Below are 15,640 nucleotides of genomic sequence, written 5' to 3' on the forward strand. Positions count from 1 at the left end.
CGTGACATAAATGTGACTATTATAATCAGTAACTGCGTTACTATTGTCACGGCCTGTTCTATTTTTTCGCGGATCGAAATCAATGTTTGCTGGCATAAACAACAACAAGGAAGTCTAGAAATAATGCACTGAGTGAAATTCAATTATTAATTTGTCTAAATTTGTCTTGTTGTGTTCAATGAATCCACGTAAAATTTTACTTCTAAAACCGCACGTTATATTGAGTTGCAAAGAGATATAGGTAAGGTATTAAATGCACGTATAATCACTTTAGTATGGTGTATTTCAAGCAGCAAAATTTGCGTCTAAATTGAAATGGCCAAATTTAAAAGTGAAACATTAATTCAAATCAAGTGCAACATACGCCTTCCTTCTCGAGATGCTGTTAATAGTAAATAATATTTACATGTTACGAGTATTTGCTATAAATTATGTAAGCTTAACGGCTGTGCTTTGCTCTATATTTTAATAACGGAACCAAGACTATGTTTTGTCGGCTTGTACGTTTTACGAGTTAACCCGCCAAAACAATTCCCCGTCCTTGTTATTAATTTATGCTTCCTTCATTCTATCTTTTTTTAGGGATGGGAGGGTGGTGGGGCAGGTGTGGGTTAGGGAGCTCACACTCAACTTTCTAACAATCAAATTGGAAAGTAGGCGGGGAGGGGTGGGAGAGGAGTCAACACGATCCCTGAATACTTTTCTCCGAGTTGATTCCTCCCACCCTTCCCCTCCCTTTCCTGGATTGTACCTAGCAAGCTCAATCATTGCGTCCGGAGATATATGACAATGAACATGAAAAAAAATATTCTATTTTAAAGAGAGTTAATATATTTAATGGTAGACTAATCTTTGAATGGCTAGAATAATTAGTTATAGAAAATAATATAGGTGTGACCGGACTACAGGGCGATCTTTGCTGGCCAGTGTAGAAACGAGCGACTCCGCAATTTTCGATCTTCCTTTTTACCTTGGGACCGACCTACCCGAAATGTCCTTGATTTTTTTCGTGAAAATTGCAGCCGTCAAACGTGTGGCCTGCGAAAAAGAAGTTTCAAATATCCTAGCCTGCGAAAGCATACAGCTTTGTTTCACCCTTCGCAACGCAATAGCAGGAAATGGCGTCTGCTTTCGCAGGCTACAAGCATCCGGGGAATTCACAAATCGTTCGCAGAGGCCGCGTTCCTTTGGTCAGCAGCAGGGAAGATTGTTTGGCCTCTGCTGGCCTAAAACGCGCGCGGGCTCTCAATACGAGATTTGGAATTTCATTACCTGAAGTCAAAATTTGACAACACGGAACAGAGAAAAGAGAAACTTTGTACCTTCAGTGCTTTTCAGAAGTTTACAACTTTTGTCGGTTTGAATTTCGGTCTCAGCAATCGTTGTAGGGTCATCTTACAGGCTTGCAACCTCCGTTTCTCAGAACGCGCCGAAGACATTTCTGACCCGAAAAGTTTTTTTTTTTTAATCATTTTGGTCGATAAGCATAATTTTTTTCAACTAACAATTCAAACTAGGACGGTGTGAAGCATGGAATTACGAGATTTTAGGATTTGGTGTTCTCATACTATATATGTTAAGACTCCAATGTTGCAGTTTTGCAAGTTAGTTCGTTTAGCTTTCAAAATCAACAAGAATAGCTTATTTTACAGTTGGTTGCCTAGTGACCTGGGGCCCGTTTCTCGAAAGTCCAGGTAACTTACCGGGCCCGAGAAGTGTCTTTGGTTATAAATGTTTCTCAAAAGAAGTCAATTATTGTTAGCTTTGAATACTAAATTTTAAAAATCTTATAATTCTATGAAAACATTGGTCAAGTACCATGCCTGTAACTGCTGTGTAATCGGCGAAAAAAACATTTCAAAGTATACTTATCGGGCCCGGTAAGTTACCGGAACTTTCGAGAAACGGGCCTCGCGCGAGGCTGGAATTGATTTTGTTTTGGTACAAACCTCAATGCTTTTTATATTTATATGCAAATCAGTTAGCATAAGAGTAGCAAGATTTTCATGTGAAAAGGACCGAGGTTTGTATCACAACAGGGTCAACTGTAGCCTCGCTTTCAGTCAAAGGCCAGGTCAATAAGCGCAGAACTATAAAATAGGCCATTGGATTTCCTGTGATAAATAGTACAAAAATACTTTTCGGGCCTTTCGAAATGTTTCAGGAACTAGGGTTGGTGTAACAGTTAAATTTGTCGCTACCTAGGCGACCACTAAATAGCACGCCAAACCTTGGTTCTTTGGGATAAAAACTGGTATTTTCATTGCCTGGTGTGATTAGGTTAGTTAATTGTAGATTTTTCAATTGATTGGTGTACATTTTGACTTGTTCATGTAGGTAGCCATTTTCCGAGGGACGAAATTCTAGGCTATAAGGAAAATTCAAAATACATGAACGGCAATTTTGTGATTGCAGTGATCGTGATAGGAAATTTTGCAATTGTAAATACGATGTATGGGATAGAGAGCTAGGCTGACGAACGTATTTATTGTTGTTCATACGTCCGCAACAAGGAAATAAAGCCCAAATAGAACTTTGCTTGTGTGTTGCATTCTATGAGTCCATATCTAAAAAGCCTGGGGTTAGATTCTGCATTGGCTGGGAAAAATCCTCGTTTAACAAACAGGTCAATCATGTCAATCTATCACTTTCAGTTTAATTTCATGTATTCATATCCATGTTGTTATTCAGCACTTATTATTCTATACACGTTGTATTTATATCCACCGACTAGCGGTTCTATTTACATTCGAAACTGAAGATGGATGTAGGTCATCCTAAACATGTTTTTTCAAACTTAAAACCGTGTGTTGTTATTTGAACTTTAAGATGGTATCCTACGCATTGTTTTCGAAAAATAAGGTATTGTTGGACTAACAATACTCTTAACAATAGGGTATTGTTGGACTAACAATAGACTATTGTTGGACTAACAACAGGGTATTGTTGACTGACAATCGACACATTGTTGGACTAACAATAGGGTATTGTTAAAAAACAATACATAGGACACATCTTAAAGAGGCAGACAGTCAATAATATTCAGTGCGCCTCTTAATAGCGAAAAACATTAGTATCGATGGAAATGTTAAAATAATGATTCAGTATTTGCTTAATATCTTTTGCTGCGGATGGCTTGGATGGAAATGGATTGCAACTTGAAAAACTTGGCCACTTTTTTCAAGTTCTTGCTGCGCATTTTGGAGAAATTGCTGAAAACGTAATTATGGTTTGTTCTTTGATCAAAATACAGCAAAATCTCCTTGGTAGTGCCCTTTTAACTTAGGACGCCAGGGCCTCGTGAATCTAAGGGAAGAAAAGATCTCATGAAAACTCCAAATCGTCCTGTGGAAACGATATACAAAATTGGCAGGGGTGGTGATGTGAAGATTGGTGGTTAGGTCCCGCTTTAGTAAAGGGACTTTGCTTGTCCTTTAAAACAGAAAAGCCAAAAGTTACACTTTCGGCGATGGAAACCTAAAAATGTTATTATTATTTTTATTATTTATTTGTAAGCGGCTATGGCTATGAATTTGTTCGGAATCCTGCTTTAGCTGAAAGTTTAAATCACAGAACGTTTTAACAAACAATGTCATTCCCCGAATTTATTTGCTGTTGTTGGTTTTATGAAAATGCTAGCTGACCTTTTTTCGCATTTTTAACAACATTTTCGCCCCTTCGAGAAAAGAGTGATTTTTCCAGTGTTACGAAATTTTGAGTCGGTATTTTGGCGAAAAAAACTGGATTTTTTTACGACTAAATCCGAATTTCTGAGCTGATGAAGGCCATACCAACAGATATCCCTGGAATGCCCCTGATTTCTGTGGGGCAAATTTTCAGTTCGGACCTTCCAGAAACATTACCCATAAGCCAATAAAGCGAATTTTATGTCTTAGAAAAAAATTATTTCTGTGAAATCAAGTCAAGAACGTCTTTGCTTCTCGCTGGTTTGGACACCGCGGAAATGTTTCTGGAATAAGTGCTTCCCGGCTTAGCCAGGCTAAAAGAACAACACTGTGCTAGTTTTTTGTGCCCTGAAGAAGGGAACAATGTGGAGACGTCGAGTTTTACACGTTCCAGCGCCTTATTTATCAATGCGCTACGCAGTTTATACATATTTATCACTGATCAACTTATCGCAAGGATAAACAGCAGCGTGCGCTTGCATTCACCTAACCTGAAAACGAATCTTATTGGCTGAATTTTGCGCGAGCATCTTCCCTTCTTTGTTACGTCACAAAAGAAAGTTTTCAGTCGTTAAATGAAAGGTACTCGCTTCAGATGTGTTTCTTGCGAAGAGAGAAAGGTTCACGAAAAAATTCTTGAAGTGAGGCGTTTTCAGGTCAGAACAGAGGAATGAGAAAGGGGAATTCAAAGGTATGACTGTGCAACTCTTGTTGCGTTTTAAATGGTTTTTACGAAGCTATTATCAATGTAGCAATTTAGATTACAAGCTGGGTCCAACGAGTTCAGCCTTTCTTCATCAAATTCCGACGGCAAATGATTTTTGCAAAAATTGAAATTTGGGCAAATTTTGAATCAAACAGTTGAGATACCAGGAAGATTATTCTCGGACATAAAAAACTTGCAGTCGTGTTTTTGACTTGTTCGTACTTTTGTCTTTAAAACCCTGTCCAAGTCTGAAGGAAAATTTACTGAGAAATGTCTGGAAAATTGAAAATGAAATCTCTACACTTTTAGTCCCTTTACATTCCTTGTGGAAGCGTAATGGTGGAGTGGTTAGCACGTTTTGCTTTCATTCGCACTTTCACTCGGAGGGTAGAAGGTTTGGGGGTTCGAGGTTAGGTTGGTGCCTCCATTATCGTGCTTGCTCAACATTGTCTCTCTTCACCCTAAGTGTGTAAATAGATTAGTTACCGGCGACACACTCTTGAGGAACCCTGTGATGGGCTAGCATCCCATCCAGGGGGGAGTAAAAATACTCCTAGTCGCTTCACGCTATCGAAACTTGGATTAAGCTCGTGTGGGCCACTTAGGCTCGAGTGTGAGTCTACCTTTTTTCCTTACATTCCTAAAATTTTACCAACTTAATATTTCCCTGATAACGTAAGTTGAAAATTCATAATTTTTGTAAATATCAAATTTTACATAAGTTATTTGATGTCGCATTGTGTTTTTTGGTTGTTTTTAATTAAACAATTATTCCACTCGCGCTTGTTGGATATCGATATGAGATTATCTATTTAACAAATAGCTTCCACGTTGCTGTGCGTATGTTCAGTAATAGATCACAGAAGACGTCAAAATTTTGTAAGAACAAAAAACTGGCACACGAGGCGATAGCCGAGTGTGTCACTGATGTTCTCCCCACTTTTTGACGTCTTCTGTGATCTATTACTGAACAGACGCACGGCAATATAGAATCTCTTTGTTTTGTAAAATAAAGAAACAGGATATCTCCACTGAGACTGCTCGAGTGTCTTTTCCAACTCATTTTCTACAAAGAAACGTGTTTATCTTTCTTTTTCCTGCTGTACGTACCTCTCCAAAGCCTCGGCAAGACTTTTTTTCTACATCTTCGTTAGCCCCGCCAGGTAAAATATTCTCTAAATTTTCAAACCTTTCCGCCATTTAAAAAAACAGAGGGAAAAAGTTTTAATAATTAAGTCATTTATGCGTCTGTCCTCTAATAGATCATAAGTGAGAACCAATCAAAATGCGTGCATAACTGAGCTTATTATACAACATCTCATATCCAAGGCGCGCTCGTGGAATAATTGTTAAATAGCTTTCATCACAATTTCGCTGCAGAAAAAAATAATTTAGGACTGTTCAGGGGCACTCAACAAACGGTTCATTTCGATTGACAACTGTTCGGATGGACGAAATCCTCTCAGAAACTCGGGTTTAGTTGGAAAAAAGAAAAACTAAAACTTTCTTAGACAAATTGTCAGCTCAAAATTTATTAACATTGAAAAACTAATTCATAGTTTTGTTCTCGGAAGGGCGGTAAATATGTCTCGAACTTATTTAGTTCAGCTAGCATTTTCGTAAAGCCTACTGACTTCAGCTCGTAAATTCGGGAAATAAAATTCCGCTTCCTAAAACTTTTAAGAACTTAAAAATTTTTAACTAATGGATCACGACAGATCAAACAGTATTACCTTGCACAACTTACTTTAATTGAAAAAAAAAATTGAGGATTTTGAGCTGTTTGAGGCGGCTTAAAGAAGAAGAAAACAAGTAAAAATAAAAGAATGAAAACGGTAACTCTAGTTAGCAGTATATAGGGTTAATCAGTTTGGTTGACGAGATCTTATTGTGTGGTGTACAGGATAGGAGCCAGAAAATGATATGGGAACGCAAGAGAAAACGTTTTAGTATTTTAGGTATTTTTCTTGAAAGCTCTCGTTGCCTGTCATCGCGGCATGATTATTGTCCCAGGCAGAATTTGAGTAGAACACGCGATTTTTACGAGCATTGACGGCAGGCAGAATACACCAATTTAAGAACAGAACTTATCCAGACCTATCGAACGACACTTTTAAAAGTGTACGAGCAAGTCGTAAGAATACGAAACGGTCGCTCAGGCATATTAAGGCATGGCCAAAAGCCTCATTTGCATAAAATCAGAAAACAATCATAACATTTCGTGGATTGAACAAAGAAACGTCAAGCTTGGCAGTCTTATAAAACTTGAAGACCTTAACTGATTCTTGCTTTAAAGTGTGGAACATTTTGGTCACGTGACCATTAAATGACGATTAACGTCTAAAATCTTTAAAGTAAAATGGGGTATATAAAACAAACTATAATCAAATCTTTTCGGGTGTCATACTATTACACTATGAAAGCTCATTATTAATTGGCCTTGTATGGTGGTACCTGTTATTCCTATTAGAAGTTATTAAGCCATTTCTAATGTCACGTGACCTATTTTCCTTAATTGCAGGACTGCTATTTAATATGGACACGCAAACAAGGCTAATTCATTTCTAGCCCTTGACATGTAAACGTATGACACCAAAGGAGATTTAATTCTATTTCATTTTATATACCCCATTTGGCTTAGAAGATCTTTAACAATCAATGATCATTTACAGGTCACGTGACCAAACTGCTTATCACTTTGAAGCAAAAATCAGTTAAGGTCTTCAAGTTTTATGTAACTACCGAGTTTGACAGTTTTTTGTTTGATGTACGGAATGTTTTGATTGTTTTCTATTTTTTATGCAAATTAGGCTTTTGGCCATGCCTTAATATGCCTGAGCGATTGCGAATCGCTTGCGCACAATGCGATGGCAACTGAGGCTAAAGCCCTATTCACACCAACAAAACATGTTTAATTAAACCAGGCTTAACAAAATGAAAATTGGTAACAAAAAGCTGAAACATTGGCTTTGACATATGATTCAAGTAAACTTTAACTTATGCTTTCACTTGCATGGGCTAACTATGTGGTTGACAAAAATCCGAAAGCAGCTTTTATGAAGGAAACAATTTTAAACTGTGTTTAACTAAACAGCTTTTAAACGTGTTTAAGCCTTGGTGTGAATGGGGCATAAGATTTAAAAGGGTTAAGAAGGTGGATTTGACGACAGCTGTTCTTTAAAGACTTGGTGATCGTGTTGGCAGTATAGTTGTTGTAAAGAGGTCCGCCGCGCCGCGTTTTGTTACATAATTTATAAATGAGAGAGCACTGCAGTTCTGTGCGTGACTAAATCAACAGGGAAAAGAAAGCTTAAAACAAATTCGAACGATTGATCTATGCGATACCGGTGCAGTGCTCTACCAACTGAACTATCAAACGGCGTAGAATGTTTGGTTATTTTTTTGAATTTGTGATAAACCCGGAGAAGCGAAGAGGTACAAATGAAATATATGAAATTTATACATTAAACTGTGGATGAAAGAATTGATAAATCGGAGAGACTCTCGCAGTTCTTAATTTATTTACACAGACAGTTCAAAAGTATGAATTTCACATTTCCCTTTAAGGTAATAAAATCTGCTTCGCCTAGGAGCTATGGCGATAATGGCTGGTCCAGTTTGGACCGGCCATCTGGATGAGGTGAAAATTTGGAATTAACTTTCTCCTTTAAGTGATCACACAAAGGTCTAATTCATATTCTTGTCTCCGTATCCATCTCGTTACGAGCAATTTATTTCTCTGAATTGTCCACGACTTAATTGATCAACGCCGAAAACACTCGGTCTGTAACTTACAGTACCGACCTCGAACTCGGTTAGAAAGAGGTATATATTGCTTCTTAGAGTTTCCTTCTCGACTCTGTTGCTACGCCTTTGCGGGGATGGACAGCACAGCAATTTTTCTAAAACATGTAGCCTGTGCGGGAAAACGTAGATCGCGTAGCCACGACATTAACGAAAACAGAAGTATTAAATTGCTCAATAATACTTAGCTTTAGATGGAACATGACCCCACAAGGACGTGTATTCTTAAACGATGATCGTGTTTAAATAAAGGATTGTATGTATGTATGTGTATAGCTGGGGATTTTTAACAGAAAAAGCGTCCTTTTTAGTTCAGATATTGTATCTGGAGAATAAGCGTCATTTATGCAAAAGAAATAATTTTGATGAATTATTCCTCCATTAGGTGGGTTGGTCCTCACCAGTAAAATGCGATTAGGGTATACTTTGCAAAAACTAAATGGACTTTTAAGTAGATAATACCGGAAAGAGACTCGCGATATTGACCACAATGGTTAAGTTTATAACAACAACTTAAGTAAAAGGCAATTTGATTCAGTCACGGCACCAGTTTGTCAGGATTTTAACATTTTCTTTTAAAATATTAGTCATTGCAAGCTATGCGGCTATTGAAAGTCTTAAGTCGGAGTTGTACTAATAAAGGATCTGCGCAAATGGGGTATCACTATGAATATTATATATATTGTTTTTATTTGACGTCAAAACTTTGTTGGGTATCAAAGTTGAAGCACACCTTTTCCGTAGGTTGCAGAATTTTTTAATTAGTGCAAGAAAATAAATCTGTAAGCAATCGAGGCTCAATGCTGTTGTTGTTTCTGTTTATTTTCACAAATAGCCAACTGTTTTCAACTTTTATCTCGGTTATTTTTTGATTGCAAATTTTCTATGCAGTGCGTGTTCGCTCTAAACATGCGAGCAAGGGAAATCATTTTCAAAAGCTTCACCTCGAATTTACGGTTTCGTGATCAATTATCGATGGTCTAGACGAAACAAAATGATAATGTACAAGTAATTACAAAGAATGTACAGTTAATTTCGATCCAATTTTCTAAGTCAAACAGAAAATCCGACAACCTGTCGACGATCGTTCAGTTTGTAATTTGAATAATCACCAACACATCGATTTTATTGACAAAAAAAAAAGGTCACGTATACATCAACTCCTTTCAAAACTACCAAGTTTTTATTGTCATTTATCGAGGCCTAATTAATTTATCGCTCGTGTTTGATCAGTTGTGTTAAAACACAATTCAAGTTACGGATAAATAACTTACTCCTGTGTTCCCGCAGATTGTTTTGTGTCCTTTTAAAAACATATTTTTGTATAAATTGAATCGTCTGGTTATGCCTCTCTAGTATAAAGACGGGCACAAGACGAATTATCCGTCTGGACGAACTATCTTCCGTTGTGCGTCTTGAACGACGCACAGTTAACGGAGGATTGTTCGTCCAGACAGATAACTCTTCGTCTTGTGCCCGTCTTCATACTAGAGAGGCATAACCAGACGAACAACAAATGTTTGCCCAATTTCGTCCAGACGGATAATGCGTCCTCTAGTATAAAAACGGCCAATTGTCAGCTAAAAGTTTCGTAACGAAGTCCTTTCATTTTCGGAGGAGCAAATATCATTATAAATGCGAAATAACGTCGGCTAGCATTTTCGTAAGGCCAACAACAGCTCTTAAATTCGAGAAATAACTTTCCCTTTCCTAAAATTTTCTGCGCTCACATTTTCAGCCGAAGCATCTAAACAGATTAAACTGTATTAGCTAACAAAAATATGCCTTCTATGTACATTATCCTTTATTGTCGCCACTGAAATGCTCGGTCTGCCTTTCTCCCCCCCCCCCCCCCCCAAAAAAAAACCTTCACTGAAATGCTTGGTCTACCCTGTCTTCCCCACCCCCCCCCCCCCAAAAAAAAAGGAGGAAAAAAAACTCGAAAACGCTCTGTCTAACCCTCCCCCCAAAAAGCGCGCTAAAATGCTCGAACAGTGGTCATTTATAACACACTTGATATCCTATTCTACTGCCAGTATAACAACAGAAACTTAATAATGTTATCCGAGTAGTATTTTAGTGACTTTTTTTAGGGCTGAACTTGACTCTTTGAAGAGTACCACTTGCCTAAAGTTATTTACTAGGCTATTAAAGCTCGACTGATTGGCGTTTGAATTTTAAAAATCCTTAACGACTTCTATTTTTTCTTTTCTCTGAAAAAAAAAAAAAAAGATTTTCCGGGAGTAACTCCACTACAATGCTCGAATTATGCTTAATGCTTTTACTTTATTAAAATGATCGATCATTTACTAGTACATTGCCCATGGCCAGATGACAGTTATACAGAATTCGCCATGCGAAACCCACGCAAGTATATTAAATCAAATCTGCAATCTGTTATATGTTAACTCCCACGCCTTTCAAAGCAAAATGTGCTAATCGTTGCCGAGTTGTGAAGTTATTGCAGTAATTTTCTAAATTTTAAATTTTGGGTGAAATTTAAGATCAATTTTCTGGCTTAAATTGTTGACGAGACTGCAACGGCAAAGCCCTTCTCTCCGGCTCGCGTGGAAGACTATTCTGTGGACATTTTAGAATATTTCGTAGGCCCTGGCGATATCTTTCATTAAAAAGAAAATAAACGCAGGGATTCAGCGATGCGTTGGAATAAAATATGAACTTGGCTGCAAAGCTGATGTTGTCCACTCCGCACGGAATTTTCTCCTGCCAAGCAAAAAGATACAAAAATCCTAGAATATCTATGGGTAATATACAGACAACAAACAAAGCGATTATCGCTATAATCTTTTTGGTGATCCGCGTATTTTCCTTTCGCCTTCGCAGCCTAATAGCAGACACCGTTCGCCAAAAAGATTTCTGTCTCTTTATCGCCTTGAATATCAGTGAATATAAAAGCGTAATGGCCGCCAATGGTATGGCTATTAACAAAGCTGATATTATGATGAAGTATGTACGATGAGCTTGTAGGTTATCAAACGCTGGTTCCCAAGTAAAAAAGCAGATAACATTGTTCTGGACTCGTTGAAGGCGAGCATTGTAGAAATAAGGGCCGTGTATAGCCATCGACAACAACCATATGATCAAAATAACAACTCTTAAACGTCTTGCTGTCATCAGAGGCTTTCGGAAAGGTGTCACGACTCCAGTGTACCTGTCTACCGTTATGACCACAATACTTTGAATTGAGACAGCAGTAGAAATGTCTTGGATGAAGTAAACAAGTTTGCACAAAACTACACCAGCCAAACCGTCAATCAGCCATGTCCGGTAGCCCATAAAAATTTCTGTAAGCTCCCGCGGAACGGCGAATGCCGAGAGCATTAAATCCGAAACGGCCATGTTTGCGATCAGGTAGTTGGTTGTCGTTTGCATGTGCCTGTTTCTTGAAACGATGGCGATGATTGCCGAATTTCCTAGGAGTGAAAGAAGCATGACGATGGAAAAGCACGCCGTTTTGATCACCTTGATGCGAGTAGCGTCATCTTGTGCAAACGGTATGCACGCGGCTTCGACGGTCCAGTTTGACTGCGTTGAATTTTGAAACGACCTTCCCATGGCTTGTATCATTCCACACAGTGAACGGCTGATTTCCCTTGAAACAAAATGAACAAGGGTGGTGGTTTGCGTATTTAAGTGCAAATTTAACAGCGCAACACATGGGTGCACTTTCAGCCACCTGTTTAGCTATGACGATTCACGAGGGGTAGACGCCACGTGGTCTGAAATGTCGGCATATAAATTAAACCAACAAAATTAGACATTAGCAGACGCTCAACTTACCTCGAACGATCACGTGGAGATTTTTAACCCCTGCCAGCCGTCAATGAGGCGAACTAAAGTAGTTCAGTGAAGGTTAATTCGTCAGTTTTCTTTGATACGACAGGGACCGAAAGTAGACTCCAAGTGAATTTCTTAATTGCCTGTGGGCGTGCAAATATTTAATGACTTAGTGCAAGATGGGGGGATTTTGAACATTAAATGATTCAGAAGTCATAAAACATGAAAATACAAATAAGCAGTGACCTTTAAGTGATTTTTTAATAGCCCACTTTGAAAAAGAGTGATGGCCTGGGTCGAGAGTAGCTGCCCAAGCGATTGTGGGAAGGTTTGGGGGGACGTTGGCTATTATCTTCACATTTTTGCGTCCCCCCAAACAATCCCACAATCACTTGGGCAGTTACTCTCGACCCAGGCCATCACTCATTTTCAAAGTGGGCTATTGCAGGTCGGTATCGGAAATATTTCACAAGATTGTATTATTCAAATTAGTTCTTTGAATCATATTAAGCAGCTTTCATTGGAATAATGCCATAAAATTAAAATTCACACACGCACGCAAAAATAATCTACAGCCAATTTGTAGAGCATGGAAAACAGCACCAGCGCCACAGGAAAGCATTGAAAAGCTTTTAATTTTATCTGATATCTTGCAGAACAGCTGTCCTTTAACAGTTTTAATGCATTCTGCGAACGAGAAGCGAGTGCAAGGGGCGAGCGAACAAAGGCAGAAAAAAAAAAAACGCCCGTTAATTGTGCGGACTTTGTGCACTCAAAGTCGTTTTTTTTTCCTTTTTACGGTTAGCCTCGGAGGTAAACATTAATTTCAGTTTATTGTAATAGATTTTCATGGTTTTTTTTGTGGGTGTTGTTAAAATAAAAAAACATTTCTGAGCTAGAGGCTAACCAATATAATTGAATTGAATTTCCTCTACCTTAAAAGCGCCGCAATTAAGTGATTCGTATCCCCTTAAAATTTTAGTTGATGAATTAAATTAACCTAGCGTCGAATTGCCTATAAATATAAAAAGGTATATAAAAAATGTAAGGCAGTTGAAAAAGAAACATTGGAGAAGTCGTAAAAAGGAGTTAGAAACGAAACGGACGTACACTCTCTTTTATATAAAAACGTCTACTTTTGGGGCTGAGGCTAAACGTCCTTATTTATGTTTTTTTTTCTTTTGCGATTTGATTCCTGAAAACGTTCTTAACATGTTCTTAAAGTGTGGTATAGTATTTCAATAAATCATGCGGACGTGACCAAGAAACCTATCAAAGTGCATGGTTTGTTTGACTACAACCTAAGTTGCTGAAGTTGTTCTTCAGTGTATCATGCAATAAGAAAACCACATTGTTAATGTCAAAAAACTTCCCTAGGTATTTGAGTTGATTGTCCTGTTAGACTACAGTTTTACTTTTCTTTTACAGTCAAACCTCGATTATCCGGACTATTCGATTTTGAAACAGTCGAAAATAATGAATATTGACGTATATATGTAGTTTACAATTTTTAATCAATTCAAGATTGTTTTGAATTGCTGAGGTTCCCGACAACTGAATGAACTGCGAAAGAGCATAAGATTGCAATAGAATAAATAAGTCTTAACACGACAAGAAAATGAATCCTACCTCTCCTCTACGTTTGGTTCTGTTTATACATGGATTTCGCTGAAATAAGAATTTGACCAGGGCGGGCAGTGGATTACAGGGGACGTCATAGATGTCTCGTCATAACAGGTATGTCAAGGTAGTTTAACTGATTTTTTTTTATACTTTACACGTGCATATCTCTTTAACTTTCATATACATTGAAAAAGCCAATGTGACGTTTTTGTTTTAAAATAGACACCCTTGCACTCTACCAGCAGAATCTGCTATAAAAATAGCATTATCTGCTGTTTAAGTGCGAATGAAAACTAAGTGAAAAGGTATGGAATCCGGACTCAAGCAAGGCTTGGAATCCGGAATCCAAAGACACGGAATCCGGAATCCAGACATTGGAATCCGGAATCCACAGGGACCGAATCCGGAATCCAGGACTCCCCTGGATTCCTTTTACATGGGGCGAGGCTATTCGATTATCCGGACCTCGATTATCCGGACTATTCGATTATCCGGACTTTTTTCTCTGGTCCCAATTTTTTCATGAATATTAATAAGTTGTGATCTTGAAAACTCAAAGTCGCAAAAAGCCCAATAATCCTTTCAAAAGACTGTTGAAACAGCGTATTATCCTTTGCGCTTTTCAAAATTCGCAAGTGCGACGAGACAAAGAAATATCCTGATGCATTCAGCTGATACCCGATTGGCTCATTTGTTACAGGCTGTGTAGATTTCACAATGAGAATGATGTTTTCTTTGCTGTAACCTTGCACGTGGTGAATGATGGAAACTGTCCAAGCTTTCCTCAAAGTGTCAAGTTGGCCAACAAGGGCCAGTCTTTAAACGCCACCCACAAATCCGTTAGGTCTCATCGTTCATGGTTTATGCTTTTAAGGTGTCAACGTTTTTGTAATCGAGTGTATAAAAAGAAAAATACTGTATGCGCTAATACGGTTCAGTTATCATCCTAACAATTTTTTGACACATTAGAACAAAACACAAACACACCCAACTATCAAATGTTAAGGAAACGAAGCTTCGGTGCGAACTGTTTCAAGACCGTAAAATCAAATTCACTAAAATCAAAACTGCTGTAACGAAAAATTGGAAACATTTTCATGTTACCATAAAATGTTTATCTTCATGCAGGGGTACCCAACAATAGCCCCTAATATCAAAGAACAAATTCTCCATACTTTTCCCCTTACTTTTCTTATAAAAGAACTGGGGAGAAGTTATTAAAATATCAAGAAAATTCACCTTGGGTGATCATATTCTTAATTATTTTCATGACGACAGGGGTTGAATAAGCATTGATATTACAAGGAGAAATTTGAGGTTGATCACTGCTGGGGCTTAAAGGGTTCAAGCAAAACGCTTGAAATCTTGGGTGCTTACCATTTATGCAAACCACCCGGATGGAAATTTTCGGCATTAATACGAAATGATTTAGCTTGTCTTAACAAAAGATGGATAACATGCAAAATGTATGAACATCATCTGTAAATCCCAAAAGGAGTAATAAAAATGCATCACTTTGACCAGAAGCCCATAATTTCAGAGGTACTCCAAACGGATGATGCGTACCATTTGATTTTCCAATTGGAAGTTCCGGGTTTTCCATGTAAATGGTGAACACCCGTTGTCTTCTGTGTTCTCAGTTCATTTGGTGGCCCTTTAAAAACGTATTGGCATAAGCTACTACAGTTTGATCTATTCGGAGGTTTTGGTTGAAAATTTGAGCCGCAGAAATTTTTCAGGAAACGGGATTTTATTTCCCGAAATTTACTAGCTGTTGTTTGCTTTACGAAAGCTTACTTCGTATTTTAATCGAGAAATTTGCCCCTCCGAAAACGAAACGAATTAGTTTTTTATTTTCGTAACTGCTTAAGTTGCGTATTAACTGCGAGGGTGTTTCTAAAATCTTTCATCCGCAGCTCAAATATATGTTCCATATATTCATACAGTCGAGCCTTCGCTAACGGACACCTCTCGTAAGCGGACACTTGGTCATGTTCTCAGCATACAAACACTACATTTTTAA

General features: G+C 38.0%; 1 protein-coding gene across 1 annotated transcript; it reads right to left on the bottom strand.

Moving 5' to 3' along the window:
- Nucleotides 1-10,148: 10,148 nt before the first annotated feature.
- LOC146471348 (neuropeptide FF receptor 2-like) lies at nucleotides 10,149-12,242 on the bottom strand. The gene has a single exon (XM_085120991.1). The coding sequence runs from the start codon at nucleotides 11,782-11,784 to the stop codon at nucleotides 10,702-10,704; it is 1,083 nt and encodes a 360-aa protein (XP_084977117.1). The 5' UTR covers nucleotides 11,785-12,242; the 3' UTR covers nucleotides 10,149-10,701.
- Between the last annotated feature and the right edge of the window lie 3,398 nt (nucleotides 12,243-15,640).

The sequence above is a fragment of the Pavona decussata genome, unplaced genomic scaffold, assembly GCF_977016875.1.
Source record: "Pavona decussata unplaced genomic scaffold, jaPavDecu1.1 SCAFFOLD_105, whole genome shotgun sequence".
In the NCBI taxonomy this organism is placed as follows: domain Eukaryota; kingdom Metazoa; phylum Cnidaria; class Anthozoa; order Scleractinia; family Agariciidae; genus Pavona; species Pavona decussata.

Coding starts and splice junctions, on each gene's coding strand:
- LOC146471348 (XM_085120991.1), bottom strand. CDS start 11,784: ATGATACAAGCCATGGGAAGGTCGTTTCAAAATTCAACGCAGTCAAAC.